Source organism: Alligator sinensis, unplaced genomic scaffold (genome assembly GCF_000455745.1).
Source record: "Alligator sinensis unplaced genomic scaffold, ASM45574v1 scaffold692_1, whole genome shotgun sequence".
In the NCBI taxonomy this organism is placed as follows: domain Eukaryota; kingdom Metazoa; phylum Chordata; order Crocodylia; family Alligatoridae; genus Alligator; species Alligator sinensis.
In genome coordinates, this window is record NW_005842238.1 from 1,328,037 (window position 1) to 1,348,185 (window position 20,149).

At 46.8% G+C, this 20,149-nt stretch overlaps 1 protein-coding gene across 1 annotated transcript in view; it reads left to right on the top strand.

The window, feature by feature from the left end:
* Positions 1-8,390, top strand: part of SRRM4 (serine/arginine repetitive matrix 4) — a 126,543-nt gene extending 118,153 nt beyond the window's left edge. Inside the window, exons 9-13 of the mRNA XM_014521664.1 lie at positions 812-1,149; positions 2,776-2,997; positions 3,376-3,486; positions 7,020-7,169; positions 8,108-8,390. Coding sequence (XP_014377150.1) covers positions 812-1,149; positions 2,776-2,997; positions 3,376-3,486; positions 7,020-7,169; positions 8,108-8,390 — 1,104 coding nt within the window. The remainder of the gene's footprint in view (positions 1-811; positions 1,150-2,775; positions 2,998-3,375; positions 3,487-7,019; positions 7,170-8,107) is intronic.
* The last annotated feature ends 11,759 nt before the right edge of the window (positions 8,391-20,149 follow it).

Here is a 20,149-nt window from a genome sequence, read left to right on the forward strand (position 1 = left end):
CTTCCCTTTTTCTTACACCTTACCTACTAAAGGAGGAATTCTTGATTGGTAAGTGGATACTATCCGCAAGACACTAGGGAATTTATTAGAGGTCACTCAAGAGCATTAGCTGTACCTTCTACAGGGGGAAAAAAAGCACACAAAGAAATATCTGTATATCTTTTATTTCCAGAGGGATTTTTCTTTTTCTTATTTTTTTTCTTTTTTTCCTTTTTTTTTTTAGTTTCAAAGTGCTAAACTTGTTTGTTTGCCAGTTTTTACTTTGTACATAAACCTCTTTTTTTCTTTTTCTTTTTTGGTAACATTTGTTCAGTCTCCTTATTAAGGAAACTAAAAAAAGAAAGAATCATTTAGGTTTTTGTTCCATTTTTGTTTTATTTCCAAGGAGTATGTAGTTTTTTTGTATGTATAGTCCTGTTTCTTTTTTTTCCCCTCTTTTAGATTAAATAAGGGTTATTTTCTCTGTTTTATCTTCCTTATTTTTTATTTACTCCTTTGTTTCCCGATATTTTTTTAAATCTTTTGTTCAACATGACTCGCATGCTAATACTCTTTGCATGATGTCTAAATCTTCCAGTTATCATATCAGGGGGCAAAGAAGTTTCTTCTTACTGTGGTTTTCTTTCAGGGATATGTGCTTTTGTTTTCTTCTCCTCTTTCTTCTTTTCTTGCTTTGTTTCTTTCTTTCTTTTTGTTACAGTGCATCATGACGGTAAAATTTCTTGGTTTATTTAAAAAAAAAAAAGTCAGACAGAATAAAACCACCATTGAAAAAAGTTCAAACAATGCCAAATGGCTTTTTTGCTTTCAGATCTCTCAGTCAGGGTCTTCTGCTGACCTCTTTACCAAAACAGACAGCCCGCTTGACAACCTAGCCAGTCAGAATGGAGGGTCCCATGAATATGACTCAGGAAACGATACTTCTTCTCCTCCCTCCACTCAAACAAGCTCATCCAGGTCAAAGGACATCCAGGAGAAAAGAAATGTAGCGCACGATGGCTTTGGCCACTCCTTCTCCTCTGGGAAGCCTAAACTGGCCAACAGTGATAACAGCTCTGATTCAGGAAATTCCTTCACCAGTTGCTTTTCCCAGGTCAAGGGAACAGCTTTGGAAAATCTCTCTCCAGATGCCCAGGGACAGGATCAAAGGTCAGTGATCACCAACCATTGCAACCTCCATTCCTGGAATGGCTTAGTGTTTCCTGCTCATTTATCTGTTGCAATGGGAACTTACCCCCATTCTGCAAGTCAGACCAGTGGTCCAGCAGGTGCGGTGTTCCAACACAAGCATTTCCTTAGGTTTCTGAGGAAGGTGCATGACAATTCGCAGCTTACCTGAGCAATGGCACAGGGTCTGTGCAGAATTCCTCTCTCAGCCCCATGGTAACAGCTTATCCTTTGGAGCACGAGATTTGACCATTCTTATCATAGCCCGTTAATTCTTCTCTTTGTCCATGGCCTTCCCCATGCAGCAAGACCCCTCAGAACAGATTCCGCCTGGATCCAAATACAGGCAGGAATCAAAGGCCTAGACCCAAACCCTGTGATTTTTGTCAGTCTGTATCTAGATGTCACCTGAAATCATCTACATTTGGCTTGTTGTGACCTTGTAGCAAAAGTGCTGGGAAGGTCACTGGCACATTTGGGTAAACTTTCAAAGGATGGATGGATGGGTGGATTCAACACTCCTCTGTCTCATTAAATTCATTGTCAGGAACCAGAACCATTGGCATTTAAATTAAAGCTTTACAATCAGCTTGCTCCTCCAGACTGATTCACTAGGCTGAATCCTGAGTGTTCCTGCACGGCTCCTGCACACTTACTACACAAAGAATTGCTGCATTTCCTCTGGGTAAGAGCAAAGCAGTGCAGGGAAAGCTTTGTGTATTATTCTGTATGCAGTAGCCCAGTGATGGCTCTCTGCACTGGAACACAGATGAGAGCAGTGGGATCATGCTCAGATCAGCCTCACATGGCCAAATTGCCAAGGGAAAGTGGATGCCAACCCACAGCATCTACTGCCCATTTGCATACACTTGCCCAACTACACGTAGGGGCTGAAGACTCTTCCCCCTGGGTCGACATGTATGTTTCCATGAGCACAGAACTGAACCATTGTTGATGAAGCTTAGTGTTGTGGTGTCTTATGGTTGCACTGGCTGGGCCGGAGAAGGGCAATGCACCTCTCTTGCCAGCGCCAGTGACTGTCATGTTTGCATTAAAAAGCATCAGGTGGGTCAGTGCAGGGTCAGTTTGGTCGAGTGCTTCCCAGCTGCAAATGTGCATGGCTGCATATATAGCACCATGTGCTATTTCCTGTGAAGCACTGGTTTTGTGGCTGGGATAAGTGCAGCGACACCTTAGATGTGTGCTTTCTCCTCTGTAAATGAGGATTAGCATAATTAAAGTCAAGGGTGTTTTACCAGCATAAACCCAGAATAATTGAGAACAAGAGAGACGGGACCTGACTTCTCATCTTCAAGGCAAAATCCTGCCCTCAGGTACATGGGTAAAACTCCCCTTGACCTTGGTGGGACTCAAACCCATTTAACTGAATGCATAATTTACTCTTTAGGGTTAAACACAGCTTTCCTGTACCATTGCCAGCGGTGGGGTAGCTCCTTTGAAACCTGACCCTTCATTTTGACAGACGCTGAAACCAGGGAGGAGACTGGAATGACTTGGGCCCAGTTAGCTGAAGTCAGTGCCTTAGGACTGCATAGCAGTGATCACTGCTTTGTAACGCCTTCAATGAGTGGGGACATCTCTTTTCAGAGGATGCCTGTCCCCCTGTCTCGGCTGCTCAGAAGAAAAGAAGCAGAGGCCCCTCCCTTCCCCAGCCCACAGCTCCCCTCTGAGACTGTGCTCTCGCAGTGGGTCCTACACCAGCACGGGAAGGTCCTCCCAAGGGTCCAGCCGCTCCACCCGGTCCCACTCGCTGCATCACAAGGCCACACCCAGGTACTCCCGAAGCAGATCCTGCTCCTCAGGGAAAAGGTGAGGTCAAGTCAAATGGCTGTCTCTGTTATTGCTGGCAATTCTCAGGTGTTACAGTGGTGGCCAGGCCCGGGCATGGACCACAGAACCTTAGAATACAGCTTGGCTTATGCTGCAAGGGCACACAGATAGTGCTGGGAATGCCAACACACTTGCTTCTGACTAGATGGAAAGGCACGAGCAGAGCCCCATGTTTGAGGAGAAATGCATGGCTTGATTACTTTCAGGATGCCCAGCCTTCCTCAGGTCTGGGCTGAGCTCATGAAGCTCATTTTCATTTGGGACCGTATTTCCTTTTCAGCTCTGATTCTGAAAAGGAGCCTTGCACACCCTCACTTGGAGTTTGATAACCCTTCTCTGGTTTATGCCTACTTTCAGGTCCTATTCACGTTCCCCAAGCTACTCATCCAAGTCCTGCAGAAGAAGTCCCGGAAGCAGGAACTCAAGGCCACGTCGAAGCCCCAGTTACTCCCGCTACAGCCCTAGCAGGTACTGCTGGCTCCTGGGGTATAATACTGCATTCTATGAGCATCTCGGGCTTTTACACTGCTTCAGTTCACAGCTGTAATTACAGCACACGTGCATCCATTTACAACACGTCCCTCAGCCTAGTAGCCGAGCACTGAATGCAAACTTGGAGTGAGGGAGGTATGTACATGAGGCCTGCTCTCTGTCTCCCTCCCTGTTTGTGACAGAGCACCCCAAGCGCAGCCAGTTGCTTCCGCTGATGCCACCCGACACTGATCACTGACAGGAGAGACCGGAGCAGAGAGCAGAGCTAGGCAATCCGCCTGGAAGGCAGCCAGACAAAGCTGCCTCCTGCAGCATGGGTTTTCTGCAACCTGCACTTGCTAACCTGGCCTGACCTGCCTCAGTTCATAAGATTTAAACCCCATTAAGCAGCTGTTGTGGAGCATGATGGAGAAAGAGGGTTTGAAGGTCTAGTCCCTTGAAATGTGTCTTGAATATGGGTAGCTAGTGCAGCCTGATGGGTGTGCTGTCTTTCCTCTGGACACTTTAAGAGGCAGCCTGCTAATCTACTCCATCTATGTCACATGGTAATTGGTAGTTTTAGAGCCATACCACAGGTGAGCAGTGGAAACCAGAAAGAAAAAGGAAAAGTGCTCTCTACAGTGCCTGTCAGGTCAGCCCTGACAGGAGCAGTGGAATCAGAGAGGGGCTGAATGGAGGGTTGACTACAGGCCTGGATGGCACCAGTGTTAGACTTGGATGGATTTAGTCTCTGTGCCATGAAAATCTTTGACTTAGCCTAGGCAAAGTGATTGTAACAACCTGCAAGCTAAATCCTGTGGAGAGCTTGAGCCATTGTCAGAGAGAGGTTTTCCTGAAGTGAGAAAAGAGAAATTTCCCACTATGTGGAGCAAAAGATACCAGCTGTTGGGACCGCTGGAGTTCTTGAAATGTTCCTCTCTGGGGAGGGCACAGTCTGGCCTGGTGAAGTGGTCTATTTATATAACAAATGAGCAGCAGTAGAGAAGGGTGTCTGCTCTGACCCAGTGCAGAAATCTTTGTTCTCCTCACCAAGTACCACAAAGCCCCCACTTATGCCCTTAGTCCCTTTATTAACCCACGTGGGGTTAGACTGGCTCAAACACAGGAAAAAACAAGGACTCTCATTGGGAATGTGACGTGTTAAGCATTGCTTTCAGCTGGAAAAAAAAGATCTTTTTTTGCCAATATGTGGTGGCAGCTTTCCTGGCCAGAATAACCTAGCAGAGAGGCACACAGCCACTTGGCATAGGTTAGCTGGAATTGTGTTCCAGGAACAGAAGAGCAGGAGGCAGTCTGGGATCGCCTGCATGGGAAATAAAGATGATGGCCCAGATTCAGTGTTGGGGGGGTCACTGTATGGCTACAGAAAGGAAGCTGATGCAGTACATAAGTTGTGCACAAGCTATGGTGGAAGGCAGGTAACCAAAGCACGGCACACTTGTAGAGCAGTGGGAGTGGTGGAAGGCTGGTGCAGGGTTCCAGCAGATCCCAGGTTCACAATCACTGTACAGTCTTTGTCATCCTGGGTTGTTCTTGCATGATGCAGGAGTGTTAGGGGAAGAAATTCCTTTCCTTCATTATATGCAGAGCTCACACCCAAAGGAGTTTTCCATCAGTTTCAGGCAGGATAATCTTTGGGTTTTAGATTTAGTAAAAGATAAGGCAAAAAAGAACAGGAGTCAGCTCTGCCTGAGAGAGAGCACTGTGTGCATCTCATCTGAGCACAAAATAGCAGCTGCATCTGCAGCAAGGATCCCACCCTCTTCTCACCATTTCAAGGTTCAGTACTCAAAAAACAAGGCTTAGCAGGCATCAAGCATAAACGTCCCAGAGCTAATTCAAATATACACTAATTGGGCAGTTCTTCCCTCAAGGCTGTGACAGTGCACAGGGCAGTAGTCATAGTGGGGCTGCCTCTGGCAGCCGGGAGAAGAGTGGCAGTGTCTGCTATTTTTGCACCCTTCTACACTGCCACCCGGGGTTGTTGCCCCAGTTTCCCCTCCTTAGTTATCCAGATGTTTCAAATCAGGTAGTTAGCTGCTTAAAGTCTTCTCAGTATAGGGCATGTGATAACTTGGAGTCCTCAGGGCTAGAGACCCTTCTGTCTCCCTAGACTAGGGGCGAGCAATTATTTTGGGCAGAAGGCTGCTTATTGAGTTTTGGCAAGCCATCGAGGGCCGCATGACAGGCAGCCCAGGGCAGATAAATATTAATTTTCTACATTTTTTAGGGGCCCTGCGGGCCAGATAGAATGGCCTAGCAAGCCACATCCAGCCTCCAAGACGCATTTTGCCCATCTCTGCCCTAGACGCAGCACAGAGTCCACAGCCCAGGGGCTGGGCTAGGGACCCAAGCCTGTCCCCTGCTTAGCAAACCCCCTCACAAACACACTTCTTTCACATGAAAGTCTGTTATTTCTGAGACTGAGAAAATTGTAGCAAAGAAGCTGAGATAGAATAAAACTATATTAAAATCTGACCAAAACCAAGGCAGCATTGCTCTGTTTAAATGTATGAGAGCTTTTAACTGCACCGTCCTAATACACCTTCCAAATTCACCAAGGGTGTTTGCTTTCAAAACTTACCTAAGCACATAATAAACCTAGCAAGCAAACTCCCCTCTCCAAAGCACAGTCTAGCCTATTAAATGCATTCAACCCTAGCCAGGACCTTCCAATATCCCCAGCTGTCACTGAGTACCTCATAAACATTCTTGCATACTTAAAAAGTCATTGTATTCTCCAGGTCCCATACTTGTTGGCAGCATAGGCCCCTTTATGCCACTCGGTTAGTGTGAAGGGGCCTCATTGGAATGAACTCATCATTTCGCAAAGTGCTTTGAGTGTGAAGGGCGCTATGCGAAACCAGATTGACTCCATTCCCAACGGACACCATCAGGGCGGTACAGAGGAAGGGCCTGTGTTGAAGTATAGAGAGACCCTCTGAAACAAAAAGCCAGCAATCCCCAGTGAGGGATCCAGCACTCATTCTGGATATCTGAGGCCTGCAGAACAGATGTGCCACACAGAAATAGCCCACACCTGTTACAACTTTGCAGACCTCACATTTCTACAGGCAGACAGGTTAAATCTGCCCCTCCAGCCATGTGGGCGCTGTTCCTCTGTGTTGCAATGTAGTGCAGGGTTTGGCAGGTGCAGTGGCTAAGGCCTCTCTTTGTACAGTCTACAACAGTCTATGGTTTGTTGCTGCAGAGACGGTCACCTGGAAACTGAGATCGTCCACATGGAAAAAGTGTTGAAAACCCACTCCCTAGTCAATTTGTGAGCAGCTGCGTAGCAGGCTAGCTCAGTCAGTGTCTGTACACGGCTAGCCTGTTTGAAGGCGAGTAATAGAATTGTCCTTTTACCACAGGGGTGGATCCTGCTTTGCTTTGGGCCCTGTTTCAAGCCCCACTGCTGAGTTGCTATACATCTCTGCCTGGTGCATGCAATCTAAACCCCATGTGCGCAAAACCAGGCAGTGACAGCTCCAAAACTGGTTGTTCCTTAGGGATCGCGAGAGAGAGCACAAGTATGGCTCCAGTGAGAAGGAGTCCCACAGAGAGCGTGACCGACGGCGGCAGCGGCGACAGTCCTACTCACCCCTGAGGAAACGCAGGAGAGACTCTCCCAGCCACCTTGAAGCTCGGCGGATCACAAGGTAAGAGGCGAGCAAGACTCCTCTTGGTCTGTCTAGGAGACAGGCATGTGCAGCAACCCTGGGCTCACCTCTGACTTGCTTGGTCAAGCCTGTGGGTAGCTGTGGTAGGGATCTGCTTTAAACCCATCTTACAAGGACAGGCCTCCCTCCATGCACCGCACTACAGTCCAGCAGAGGTAGAGTCCCCATGACACAGAGCTGTTCCTCCAGCCATTCCACTGCCTTGATGGTTCAGTTCCCTGCTCTAACGATAGTTTTTCCTCAGAGAACTCTAACTTTTTAAAACTGAATCCTTTTTTGAGAACCAATCCGATTGGCTGGGAAAGGAGATTCAGAGGGGCAGAAGCAAGACTGAAGGAGACCCCAGAAGAGCCAATAGCTCGCTGCTTCAGGTGATCACTTATGACATGGGAGAGCTGGTCAGATGTATGATCTGGACACAGAACCCTAAGATCAGATGAATGGTTTGGCCAGAAGGCTATCCTGGGATGGATCAATGTCTCTCTCTCACCTGGAGATGATCCACTTTGTATAAATAATCAAATGCAGAGATGCAAACCCAGGTCTCCCTCAAGCCAGGTGAGTTCCCAAACCACTGGGCTATGGCCAGGCTCTGAGCCTCTCTTCCCCAAAGAATACGTAATACAAGGTGAAACAACTCTAACAGTAGAGACTGAGAGAGACCCATCCCAGAACGGCCTGGGGTGAAGGCATTCCCTTGAGCTGGGAGGCAGAAGTTCAAATCCCTGGTTTCTCTCTTGTGCTTTGCAAAGCACTTCAGAACTTTTTGGTTCTGTCCCATGGAGGATGGAAACAGGTTTGAAAGCTCAGAAATGTTTTCAGGGTAGGAAACCTCTCCCCCTGCCGCCGCCCCCACTCCATGCTTTCCACCACTGTCACCTGTAACAGAGGCTGCTCTTCTCCCTTTGTGCCCGCAGCGCCCGGAAACGCCCCATCCCATACTACAGGCCCAGTCCTTCCTCCTCCAGCAGTGTCAGCAGCTATTCCTCATGGTACAGCAGCTTTAGCCGCTCTCCCAGTCGCAGTCGGAGTTACTCCAGCTACAGGAGCAGTCGGAGCCGGAGCCGAAGCCGGAGCCGGAGCTGGAGCAGCAGTAGTGACAGCGGCAGGAGCCGAAGCCGGAGTTCATGCCCAAGAAGCAGCCACAGCAGAAGCAAGAGCTATGGCTCAATAGGCAGCTATGACAGCATGCGGCGCTAGGGAGGCCCTCACTGCCACATGCTCCAGTGTCATCTCTTTAAATCCCTGGTGTTATCCACTCCCCTTCTGCCTCCCAACCATAGGTTATTATTATTGTGTAATATTATGGCAGTGCTTAGGCCTCCTTGGTGCTAGGTGCTGCAGAAACAGAGAGGCAGAAGGTGTCCTTGCTGCCATGTAGTGTACATGGATATATCACCACTCCCCAGAGATGGGGATACAGGACAGGTCAGCATTTTAGGGAGGGTCCATCAACAATAAACCAGCCCCATCCATTTTGGGCCTGTCTCCATGCAAGCATTTCCCTGCTGCTGATGCATAGGGCAAGTTCAGCTCCTTGTTTTTTCCTGGTGGGCAGAGGGCAAGCAACATTCTCTTTGTGTCAGGGAAAAAGAAGAGTGAAGATTGAAGAGAGCCTCACAAAGGCGTGTTATGTGCTGGGCCTGATCCCACCCCCAGTGAAGTCAATGGCCTAGCTCCCCTTGACTTTAGGGTGCCAGCATGGGCCCTTGAAGTATAGCAGCCCTCTATACAGAGGAAAGGCAGAGGCCTCCAGAGAGAATCACATCTTCTCATTTCGTTGCTTTCCCTCTTTGCCTCTTCAGATCTAGGACAGAAGTTCCACAAACGTGTTTAATCTAAACCAGTTAATTCTGATACTACATCCAACCAGGTTTATCATAAACCTGTTTTGGCCATTTTGAAAGCAGTTTACACACACTGAACTTCCGTTCTGTTACAGGTTTAAACCAGTTTCTAATCACTTAAACTGGTTTATGTGCAACTTCTGTCTTTAGTCTTAGGGAGAAAATAGTTATTCACTAAGGGTCAGCCAGTTCCTGCTAGAAATATAACCTATAAATATAAAGCAAGAAACCCATTCTGACATGAATTGCTTGAGAGAAGAGGCCAATTCCCCTTCTCCAGCCATGCACTGATTGCTGTGTCATGAGTTTATTCCTCCCAGAAGCCTGACTCAGTTTTGGTGGTGCTGGGGAGATTTTTCATGCAAGTGGGAACAATCAAGGATCCGGGTCTGGAAACCTAGGCACACCATCAGGATGGAGGAGGGAGCCAATTCTCATTGCTACATTTAAGAGTCATTTCTCAGCACTTTGCCTATGAGCTGTCAATTCCAGTCTTACATTTCCACCTTTAGGAAGAATCCTGTTGTTTTAAGTAGATTAAAAGGAAGTTTGGGTCCCACACTACAGAAAGGATGTGGACAAATTGGAGAGAGTGGAGGGTGACAAAAATGATGGGGGGCTAGAGGATGTGACTTATGAGGAAAAACTGAGGGAACTGGGCTATTTCGTCTAGAGAAGAGGAGACTGAGAGGGGACTTAATAGCAGCCTTCAACTACCTGAAAGGAGGTTCAAAAGAGGATGGAGCTAGACTATTTTCAGTGGTGGCAGGTGACAGAACAAGGAGCAATGATCTCAAGTTGCAGCAAGGGAAGTTTAGGTTAGATATTAGAAAGAATTTTCTCCCTAGGATAGTAAAACACTGGAACAGGTTACCCAGAGAGGTGGTGAAAGCTCCATCCTTGGAGGTTTTCAAAACCTGGCTAGACAGAGCTTTGACTGGGATGATCCAGTTGGGGATGGTCATGCTTTGAGCAGGGGGTTTGACTAGATGTGACCTCCTGAGGTCCTTTCCAACCCTAATGTTCTGTGATTCTGTTTTAGACAAGCCAGGTGGGATTGGATGATTTCAGGGCAGTCTGATCTACAGTCACAGCCCATGTGAGTAACAGTCCCCTTCCCCAGAGATGTTTCATATTGGAAGTAGCAAGGGACAGCAGGATGGGAAACACTCTGGCTGGCCTGTATCCAAGTCCAGGCCCTGTGTGATGGGCCTACATGGTGCTTTGACTTAGCCAGCTGAGGGCGATGCCCCTCTGTAAAGCAGAGTCAAAAAAAGGTAGAACAAATGAGAACAAAAACAACTCATCTGCACTTCCAGGAGGCAGCTAAGAATCAGGGATGCCTGTCCTTGGATTCCTGCCTCTTAGCACCAGCTTCCTGCCATGGAGACACTTGTTAGTCCTCTGCGCCTTAGATGCTGGGAGCCATACAGCGCCAGGCTCAGAGGCTCAATTCAGGTGGTGCGGGCTTCCCGCCCTGCCTTCCTACTCGCACATTTCCCTTCTGTTTTAGGCAGTGCTGCTGGTTCCTCCCCCAGAATGGCAGCCTCCCTTTGCAGGAAGGATGGGCACCTCTCTGTCTCTCCCCCACTATTCAAGGCAATGGGACATTTTCCATTCAGTGCATTAGACTCAGCTCTGAGGAATGAGGTTTTGGGTCCAGGCACAGGGTGACCACATGATGCCTTGGCTTGCTGGCTCACAGTGCATCAAAACACCACCTCATTTAACCTTTTCCTGCCCTCCGGATGGTTATGAGAAGCACCTCAGCTCCATCCAACTCCCTTCCCCCTGATCCATCTCCTAGTACCTGCTCCCCTTGACATAGTTGTTACATGGAGCAGTGGAGCTCTTCACCAGATCAATACTGGTCATGGAGTATGGGGAAGCATCAGAAAGGGGGTGTTTCTGTCTGTCACTCATTTCCCGAGGAGTCACAAGCAGTTCTGTGGGAGGGCAGGGGTCGTCCTTCTGGTCTTTGTGTGCCAGGCCTGCCTTTGTTTTCCCTTTGCAGTGGGTGCCAGCACAGCCGGCTATGCAATTACTGTGTTTTGCAGGCTGACAAAGGCCTCTCCCAGCTGCAGACTGAGATGGCAGCAAGGAGTTTATTTTTTTCTTGCAACAGCTGGGTGCTTAGAGCCCCTCATTTGGGAATAAGACATGTTCCCCTCCCACACACCCTGCATAGTTGTTATCCGCTTCAGTCTTAATGACTCAAGGATACAGGGTCTTAAGTGTTCCAAGGGGGCAAGTGGAAATTATATCTGCCACCGCGGAGGAGGAGGAGGCAGCGGCAGCTTTGGCATGTAAAGAGATGCAAATCCTTTGGTTAAAGAGCCACCTGCAACCCTGAACTCCAGGGACATGGAGGGAATGGCAGAGCTGTGACCTGGGGGGAGAGATGAATGGAATGTGTATGCATGTGTGCAGTGAAATATATATACCACAGCTCAGTGCCCTTCAGGTCTATTGGCAGCTGTTATTTTCAGTGGTTCAATAGGAGACATGCAACCATCTTGCTAAAAGCTCTTTCACAGAAGAGATGCCATCTGTTCCAGAACGGCTGAGGGTTCCCTCTTCTGCTCGCCTGTCTTGTAGCTAAGGTGGTTTTACTAGCATTTCAGTTTCCCCAGACGCAAGGTGCCTGTCAAGTGGTAGCTCAACTCCGTGTGTTTCCCTGCTCACAGGTGCTCTTCTCCTCCCACAGAGGGATGTGATTGCTCCTGTTAGCTATAGCAAAGGGTCCAGGCAGTTCCCACTTTCCATTCCCTGTAGAAATAGAAAACTGGGATGCTGAACAGTGCTGGGCCTGCAGACTTCCACAAGTGGCTCAATATCATCTCCCCCCAACACTGTGTGCTGTATGGCATGTAGGGAAGAGCTTTCACCTGGGGAAAGGGGGGTGGGAGGAATCATTTAACTCCTTTGCTTTTAGCTAGATATAAGAAATAGCTCCTTTTCCTTCAGTGTCTTACAGCAAAATCTACATCCTAAGCAACCGAAGACCCATCCTCACTCACGCGGCCTCTCCCAGGCTGATGCTCAAACACACTGTACTTTTGTTTTCCCAGCAAGATGGTGTTGCAGTTATTGGACTGAGGTCTCAATCACCTCCTTGCTGAGAGAGCAGACCCTGACCGCTTTGAGTGCCCAACCACGCTGGTAGTGATACAGTGTAAGGCCAGGTAGTTAAAAGGGGGTACTGAAAAGGGGCTTGTAAAACTAGTGTAAATACAAACCATTACGTTGACTTGACTTCCTTACTGATGGGGACCTACGAACAAAGCACCACATGCCGGCCTCGGTCCATGTCACAAGAGTAGCGCACTTGGATCGAGAGCAAAAGAGGTAGCTCCTTGGATGACACTGAGCCTTCAGCATCCTTCATGAGAGGACTGCTGATCCATGCTACAAGGACTGCCTCTTCTCATATGGTCCCATGGCAGCTAAAGCTCTCTAGGTTTCCCAATCAGACTGGTATTGGAGTAAACCTCTTAAATTATTTATTAATTATTATTATTATTGTTATTATTCTATTTTTAATTGTATGTCAGAATGGATGCGATTGGTCACCATTACAGTATTTATTTATTATATTTTTGGAACAATAAGTTATTTTTGGATTTGTTTGTTCGTTTTAATGTATCCATGTCACTGTTCAAGCTTCAAGGTTTACGAGTTTGGCCTCAGAACTCTATGAACCCTCCGTGCCCAGGGAAGGCACTGAAGAATTAGACTTTGGCTCACATTAAAAGTTTGTGGTGAGGCAGTGCTGAACAAGCGCAGTTCATTGTGCCAGAAGGATCGGAGTGAAAGGTTAACTGTTATTAAATGAACACACAGTCTTTTTCCTTGGAAAATTTAGGGCTTCTCACAGAATCTTTGTCCGTTCTTGTCTCTACTGGAGTCCAATGGATCTGAGCAGCGATGCTGAAAAACTATTACTTGATCACACCAAGGCACAGCACTCTAGAGGCCTGTTGCTTCTTGTCTTGTTAAATGAAAGAGCAAAGGGAAAATTTGCAATCCCAACGAGGGGAATAACAGAGCAACCCTTTGCTGGTGTCATCGCTGAATGGGCGCCAGCTGGCTGAAATGCATGTTTCCCTTGGCTCATCATGTCAGAGCACAAAATGTAACCTGGCTTCTCTGAAAAAGAAACTCTGGTTCCCTTTGTGGCTGCTGCCTACAGGACTGTTGTATGTTGTCTGTTACCGAGTGACGACCTACCTATGGAAAATAAAGGAAATGACAATATGGAAGAACCAACAGCACTGAAGGTGGTTCAAAATCAGATCTCCAGTGACAAGACCTAACCAAGGGTTTTATTCTGTTTGGGTTTTTTTCTAGTGGCACTATCTTTTTTTTTTTTTTAACTTATTGAAACTTCCAGTGCAATCCAGCCCTCCTTATCGGTTGATATTTGCAAATTCTGCCAGTTTGCAAAATCCCTGCAAGCTTTTCTGTCTGTGTGCCTTTTGCCAGCTGCTTTTTAAAGTGTTGTTTTGCTTGTTTGTTGCCTTTTGAAGAAATTGTGCCCCACATCTGGCATCTCAGACAGCTGCCAATTCTCTGCGAGGGCATCTTTCATTTAGTGATAATGCATCTTGATTGTTTAAGAGTACATGAATCACTGCTAATTTGAGCCTAGCCAGTTGATCCCCAGGGAGGGGGATTCCCAAGGATATCTGGAATGTATCAGATGGCTCCGAGGGTTTCACAAAACATCTGAACCATTTCTTGGAAATGTTCTCTCCGAAGGATTCTTTTCCTCTGCACGCGTGCCCTTCCCCTCTCTCTGTCTGGTTCCCGTCTCTTCATAAACTTCTAAAAGTTTCTTCTTTCTAGAATCCAGGAAATACCCAAGATTCCCAGGTTTAGAATACGCTCTGTTTAGTAGCAGCTCAGTTATGTTGTTCTGGGTTCTACTGTTCAAAACTGCCAGACAGGGCAAATCTGCTCTTTTAATCTCGACTAGCCCCCCTTGACATTGGAACCCTCACTTCTGTTCAATTCTCCAGGCCCTGTTTATGCTTTGTGCTTGTAATACATCCCTGAGCGATGGTAATTTTCCACTCCTGGTTCAAATAATGCAGGCTAGGCTGCAGAATCCCAGCAGACCCTGGCGCTGCAGCTTCTGTTGCTGAAGAGCAAGGAGTCGGGGGCAGCTCTAAGGTTTGTCATGCACTTGCTATCCTCAGGGGGCTATAGCACTTCAAGTCTTTTCCTTTATGCTGGTTTTAATTGTTTAAATGTGTTTGTTTGCTAAGTTATACCAAACTGTTGTTTGCAAACAGCCGACCAATGTTATTTTGCTATGCATTGTGTACATATGCCGAAGAGGCTAATAGGACTTAGCTCGTTATTTAATATTTATTGCTTCTATTTATTGAGCATTATTTAAAAAGGATATTCAGGTCCTGCCATTGCGGTCCTCACAGACAGGCACCTCTCACATAATTTAGAGTGTTGCCTTTTACATCAAGGGAGACATTATCGAAAGGTAGTCAACTACGCTATAGGGCAGACTGTAGTCTGTCAAAACAGAGGCTTCAGTCATATAAACCACGGTAGGATTGAGCTATATAACGTCAGGAATTTATGAGGAAGTGTCATTTAGATGGAATTGAATAGAGGAGGTGAAAATCCTTTGCCACTTTGCATCCACAAGTTATAGTTTCTTGAAGAGGCCTTTGAAGTATTTGGAAGCAATGGTTTAGCCTTTTATTTAGGGTGCAGGCAGAAGTGCAGCTCCCAGCTGTAACTCAAAATGATTTCTGCAAAGCGTTTTGAGTTACAACTAGACCAAACAGAAGTTCACTGTTGGTTGGTTCCAGGAGAGAAGGGAATCTAGCTCGGGGCTGGAAGCCTGTAGCCATGTTCTCCTAGCAATGGCCACAGCTCCCTGCCAGTGCTCCCTGTTTTCAGAATGGGAGCGGGGAAAGGCAGCAGAAGGAGCTCATTCTTGGGGCTCCCCAGCTGGTGCTGAAGGGTGGGTGAATTGGAGCCCTCCAACCTCAGAGGGGCTGCAATACATCCACCCCACCCTCCAGGGAGGGCATGAAAACCCCCCAGACTAAACTCTGCTCCCTTCCCCACATCCCATTCCGAAAACATGGACAGGCTGGGCAGACACAAATTACAAAAGAGGCTACATTTTGTAACATCTTTATCTGATACCTCATGCAATCACTGACTATCATGCATCTTAAATCACTGACTATCATGCATCTTCCACCTGAGTGCTTATAGGCCCATATCCCCTTGGGCCACCGGAGCACCCCAGAGTCAGTACCTTAGGTACCTCTGTAACGAAGGGCAGTAGTCTAAGCCTATGGAGTAAGTCTCTGGCTGATCCAGGAATTAAACTATGGTCTCTAATATCCATTAAATCATCCTTCCTTTTATCCTTATCCAGCTTTACCATTTTCAACACAAGCTTCACGTTGAAGCTAAACAGGGCAGTTGTCAGGAAATCCTAGGTGAGGCCTTGTCTGCACTGGGTTTTAGCCACTGGGTGAGATGCACCAGGGTAGATGCCTTACATCATCAGTGAAGCATGGATAAAAACTGTGACTTGTCTCAATGCAGCTCACCCTGGAATAAAACCATGTGACACCTTAATAATGTGGCAGAGTTCCTCAGGGGCTGTAAATCAGTGTAGCTCCATTGAAGTCAATGATAACTCTCCCATTAACTTCTGTGGAAAGTGCTTGGAACTTAGGGTCAAGATTTTCTAATATGGGTGCCTAAATTTCAGCCTCTTTGTTCATATTTAGATATCTAAATAAACAGGTTGATTTTCAAGGTGCTGAGCCACAGTGACTTGCTAGGAGTTATTGGGTGTTTGGCCTTATTTAGATGTCTAACAGAATAAGTATGTAGATGCCTAATTTAGGGCATTCAAATTCGGAGGTTTAGCCCAAGGTCTAAATGTTCAGTGGTTTCTATGACCTCCTTGCCTGAGAGCAAACAGCTCATATGACTTTTGCTGCTGTATTAAAATTATGTGCATGACAAAAAGAGAAGGTCATTTCCAAACATATTGGAACTTCAACATATTAAAATGAACTTAAAATACAATGGATGGTTTCCTTCCAGAGTGACAGGTGCATTCCCTTAGCTGGCCTCCATTACCAGGGAATAGATCCCATTGTCAGATTTCTAGGAAGCCACATCCAGTAGGACCTGTTTGAAGGTCTGTGGCTGACAACCTGGACATTCCCAAACTCAGGGCCCCAATGGCAGGTACAAATTTCAAACATCGTTATCCAAGAAGACTTAGAACAAAGCTAACAAGAGAGGAGCCATTAAGGGAATAATGTGTATCCATGACTCTTGTCTGTTGGTCAACCCCTACAAAATTATACTGAGGTGTCTGTTCATTTTATTTAATTGTAAAACTACCTTTGATCTCCACTGGAAAGCATACTGTATTCTTTAGTCTTCCTGAGGTATTTAATTTATTAACCTGTTTAAAACAAAAGGGTTCAAATAAAGGTTCAGACAGTTTTTAGTTCTCATGAAAAGGTCATCTTTCATGTTCTTTTCAGATACAATGAAGGAGGATTTGGGTGATGTGAGAGATTTAGGTTCTGATCCAGCTTCTGTAGAAGCGAATGGGAATCCTTCCATTGACATTACTTGAAGCTGAACTCAGTCCTTAAAGCATTGGCTGAGGCGAAACAGATACATGAAGGTGCTTTTGTGAGTCTCCCTTCCCCACTTTGCCTATACACCTCACTCCTCCTCCTATTCCTTGCTGGCAGGTCAGCAAATGAATCTCCTGACCAGAAATACACACAGTATTTCAAGAGTGGTTGCCATTCAGCTTGGCCCACGTTCTTTGGTTCTGACTTGCAACACAACTCAGCTTTGCCAATATAGTTATTTAATCAGGGAGCTGACTAGAAGCCCTCTGGAAGTCCCTTTCAGTCCTACCATTCTTTGATTCTCTGATTCTAATCCTGACACACTATTACCCTAAGGTCCCAGTAGCATCCTCCAAGTCCTGCCAAAGGGATAGCGTTCCAGGATCTTGCAAGCACTCCCTGCCCACCTCTATCCATGCACATGCACCTTTCGATGGTATCACACCATTGAATAATACCTCCCCTCCATTCCACATCCAGAATCCATCGATACACTTTGGGTAGAATACAGATGTCCGAAATGCTACCAGCACCAGCAATACAAACTATCAAAGAACAAAATGCTCTAAATAACCAAGTCTAATGTGAAATATTTGGCAGCCCTCCATGCCCCTTAGTGTTGCTGTGTCTAGGCAGATTATGGGGGAAATTATCATCACCCAGCACAATGGATTACACAGGCTACACCCATTAGCAATAATGGGAGTTACAAGTTTAATCTGCTGTGCTGTACAAGGAGCCAGAGTTGTAAGCCAGGGAGAGATATTTCCTCTCCTCTTATCGTGTTACAAAAACATGATTTATGCTTTGGAGAAAAGTTTGCCATTTTATGGATCTAAAAACAGCAGTCTGCCTGTCAGAGGTATTTACAAGGCATCACTTCCCTTGCTGCTGTCTGGAGCCTTGCAATCCCACACATTTTATAGGAAAGGAATGTCTCCCAGTCAGAGGAATCCATTTTCCAAGCCAGGAGCCTCCTACAGAACAGGTGGAATGGGCAGGGTTTGGGACTGTGTATAAGCTCCAGCCCTGGACAGGGTCTTCCTATGCACCCTTCTCCCAAACCATCATTGCTACCATTATTCCAGGCCAGACTGACAACCCTGAGGGATGTCCTGCCAGTGGATGATTCTGATTTTCATGGCTTTGCTACATTCTGCAAGCAAAGCCATCCATTCTACAAGCCCTGCTGGCATGACAATTAGAGATAGCCCTGCATTTATTTGGACATCACCACACAGTGACATGTCAATAAAACTGTATCTCCATGCAGTACAGCTGAAAAATATTGTAGGGGCCTTCTGTCAGTGGCTCACATTATGCTGCAGTGAACTGAGGGTGCAAAGTCACTGTGCAGTGATGCAACCTTGGCCATTCATACATATATATCAGGATGTAGTCCACAATGGTCCGGGAAGATTATTCTCCAGCAAGAAAAATGCAATTGAACAATTGCCCTACAAGTGGCCATGGCTGGCTCTAGAACCAGTTAATACTGCCTCTCCAGGCAAATAATCTGCTGTCAGAGACAAGGCATTCTCCCTCCTCCCCACCAGTTTTGGAGATGTGTGTGCTGCCTCTGCAGTATACCTGTTTTGCACCAACATATGTATTAAAAGCTCTTGAACAGGAAACAGAGCTGCCTGTCCTGGACAGGAGATGTGGGGCCTTGTGACTTGAACCTCAGAGTTGAGTCCTGTTCCCTGCTTTGCCTCCGACCTGGAACAGGACTGGGCTCCCCACAGTCTCCTTCCAGCTGAGTTAAGGCAGGCGCTCAAAGAAGTTTCCTTCCTGAAGTTGACTGGCAGGTACTGTCTTTCCCCTGCTGCCTGTGGACATGGTGCTTTCTGCCTGATGAGTTACATGGGACTGGGCAGTGCCTTTTATTGCCTGGTGCATGCCTGTCTCACATTCATGCCCCACCAACTGCATGAGGCTCTGCAACCTCCACCCTGATACCTGCATCCATCCCTCCCAGCAGCACTCACTAGCGCTGCACCCAGCTGGCAATAGTGGTGCCTACCCCTGATTTACACACACCTCATAAAAATGTCATTTTGGCAAAAACCAGGGGCTGCCAAGCCGAAGATAAGTGGCAGAAAGATACAGAGCAGAGATCCTCTGCTTTGAATTGCCAGTAACACAGAACTTAGTTACATATACTGGCTAGGGACTGAGACTGAAAGAGAATGGATTCCATCCCCCTTCCCTTTCCGGAGTTATATTAATAAGGGTCGAGTTCACTGGGATTAATGCTATTAGCCTGAATGAACTTCAGCTGAATTAAGCAATGATTAATGATTTAGAGCCTCCTTCTCTCCTCCCTGCAGATAGAAAACAGCCAGCACTGTATAGCCAAGTCAGGGATGGTTAAGATGAGAAGCCAAACCTAATGCCCTAAGAACCTGCCCAGTTGTGGAGTTCTGACCCCACTGAATAGGTTAGAAGGCAGTCAGCTATGCCAGCTGGCTGGGCACAGTGAAGGAGAACAGCACCCACCACTTGTGGGTGCAAAGGGGGCTGCTTTCCCACATGCCCATCAGTTCTGAGCACGCTAAAGCAGTTTCCATATGAAACAACAGAGGTTTCCTAGATTCCCCCAGGATTCCCTTGGTCATTGGATAAATTCTTTTAGGCAATGAATGCCAAGTGCCAGAGGAAGTGAGCTCCAGGGTCAACACATAGAAAAAGCTCTAAAAAGACTGATACTGTTTGAAGAGTTGAATGGGCAAATGATTCCTACCACTGGGACAGACACATCTGCACACAGAGCTGTCTCTGATTCTTCTAAGCTGGCATTGAGGTATGAGATAGCTGGTGTTACAAGAACTCCATTGGGACTTGTCAGAATCCTACCCAGCTCATCTGACAAAATGTGTGGACAGGTGGCTGGGGAGATCAGTAAAGTGAGAGGTCATGCACTTTTGACATATTGCCATTCAGTAGCTGTTGATCACTGTTTACTTTAGATACAACTAACCCTTAACACTAGAAGAAGGGAGGGGGGAAAGGACAGAGATGGGTCCAAAACTAACCCAAAAGCTCCAAACCTCAGAGAAGTTGGGATATGGGCCTGTCTAGATCCAGATATCATTGCTGGACCGTAACGGACTGAGTGCAAAACTGCACTGAACTATGGGAAAAGCTGGAGAGCAATAGGTCCAGATCTGAACACTGTAGGTGACCTATCTAGGAGTGAAGAGACTTCTCCAAAGAGCCTAACTGGCTTATCAGGAAATGTTTAGGGGGGAAGACAGGAATGATACAACCCCACTCCCCAATGATTTCTTCTATAAACAAACCACAGGGACTAAGGTAAAAAAGGGCAGGACTAGCATTATGGGGATTGGGGCCACCTGGGCACAAAGGGCAAGGCAGTGGAGTTTTATTGTGAAGGCACCCAATCTCATTGGTTAGCAGGAAGGCAGCAATCTCATTGGTTAGCAGATCACGGAGGGCA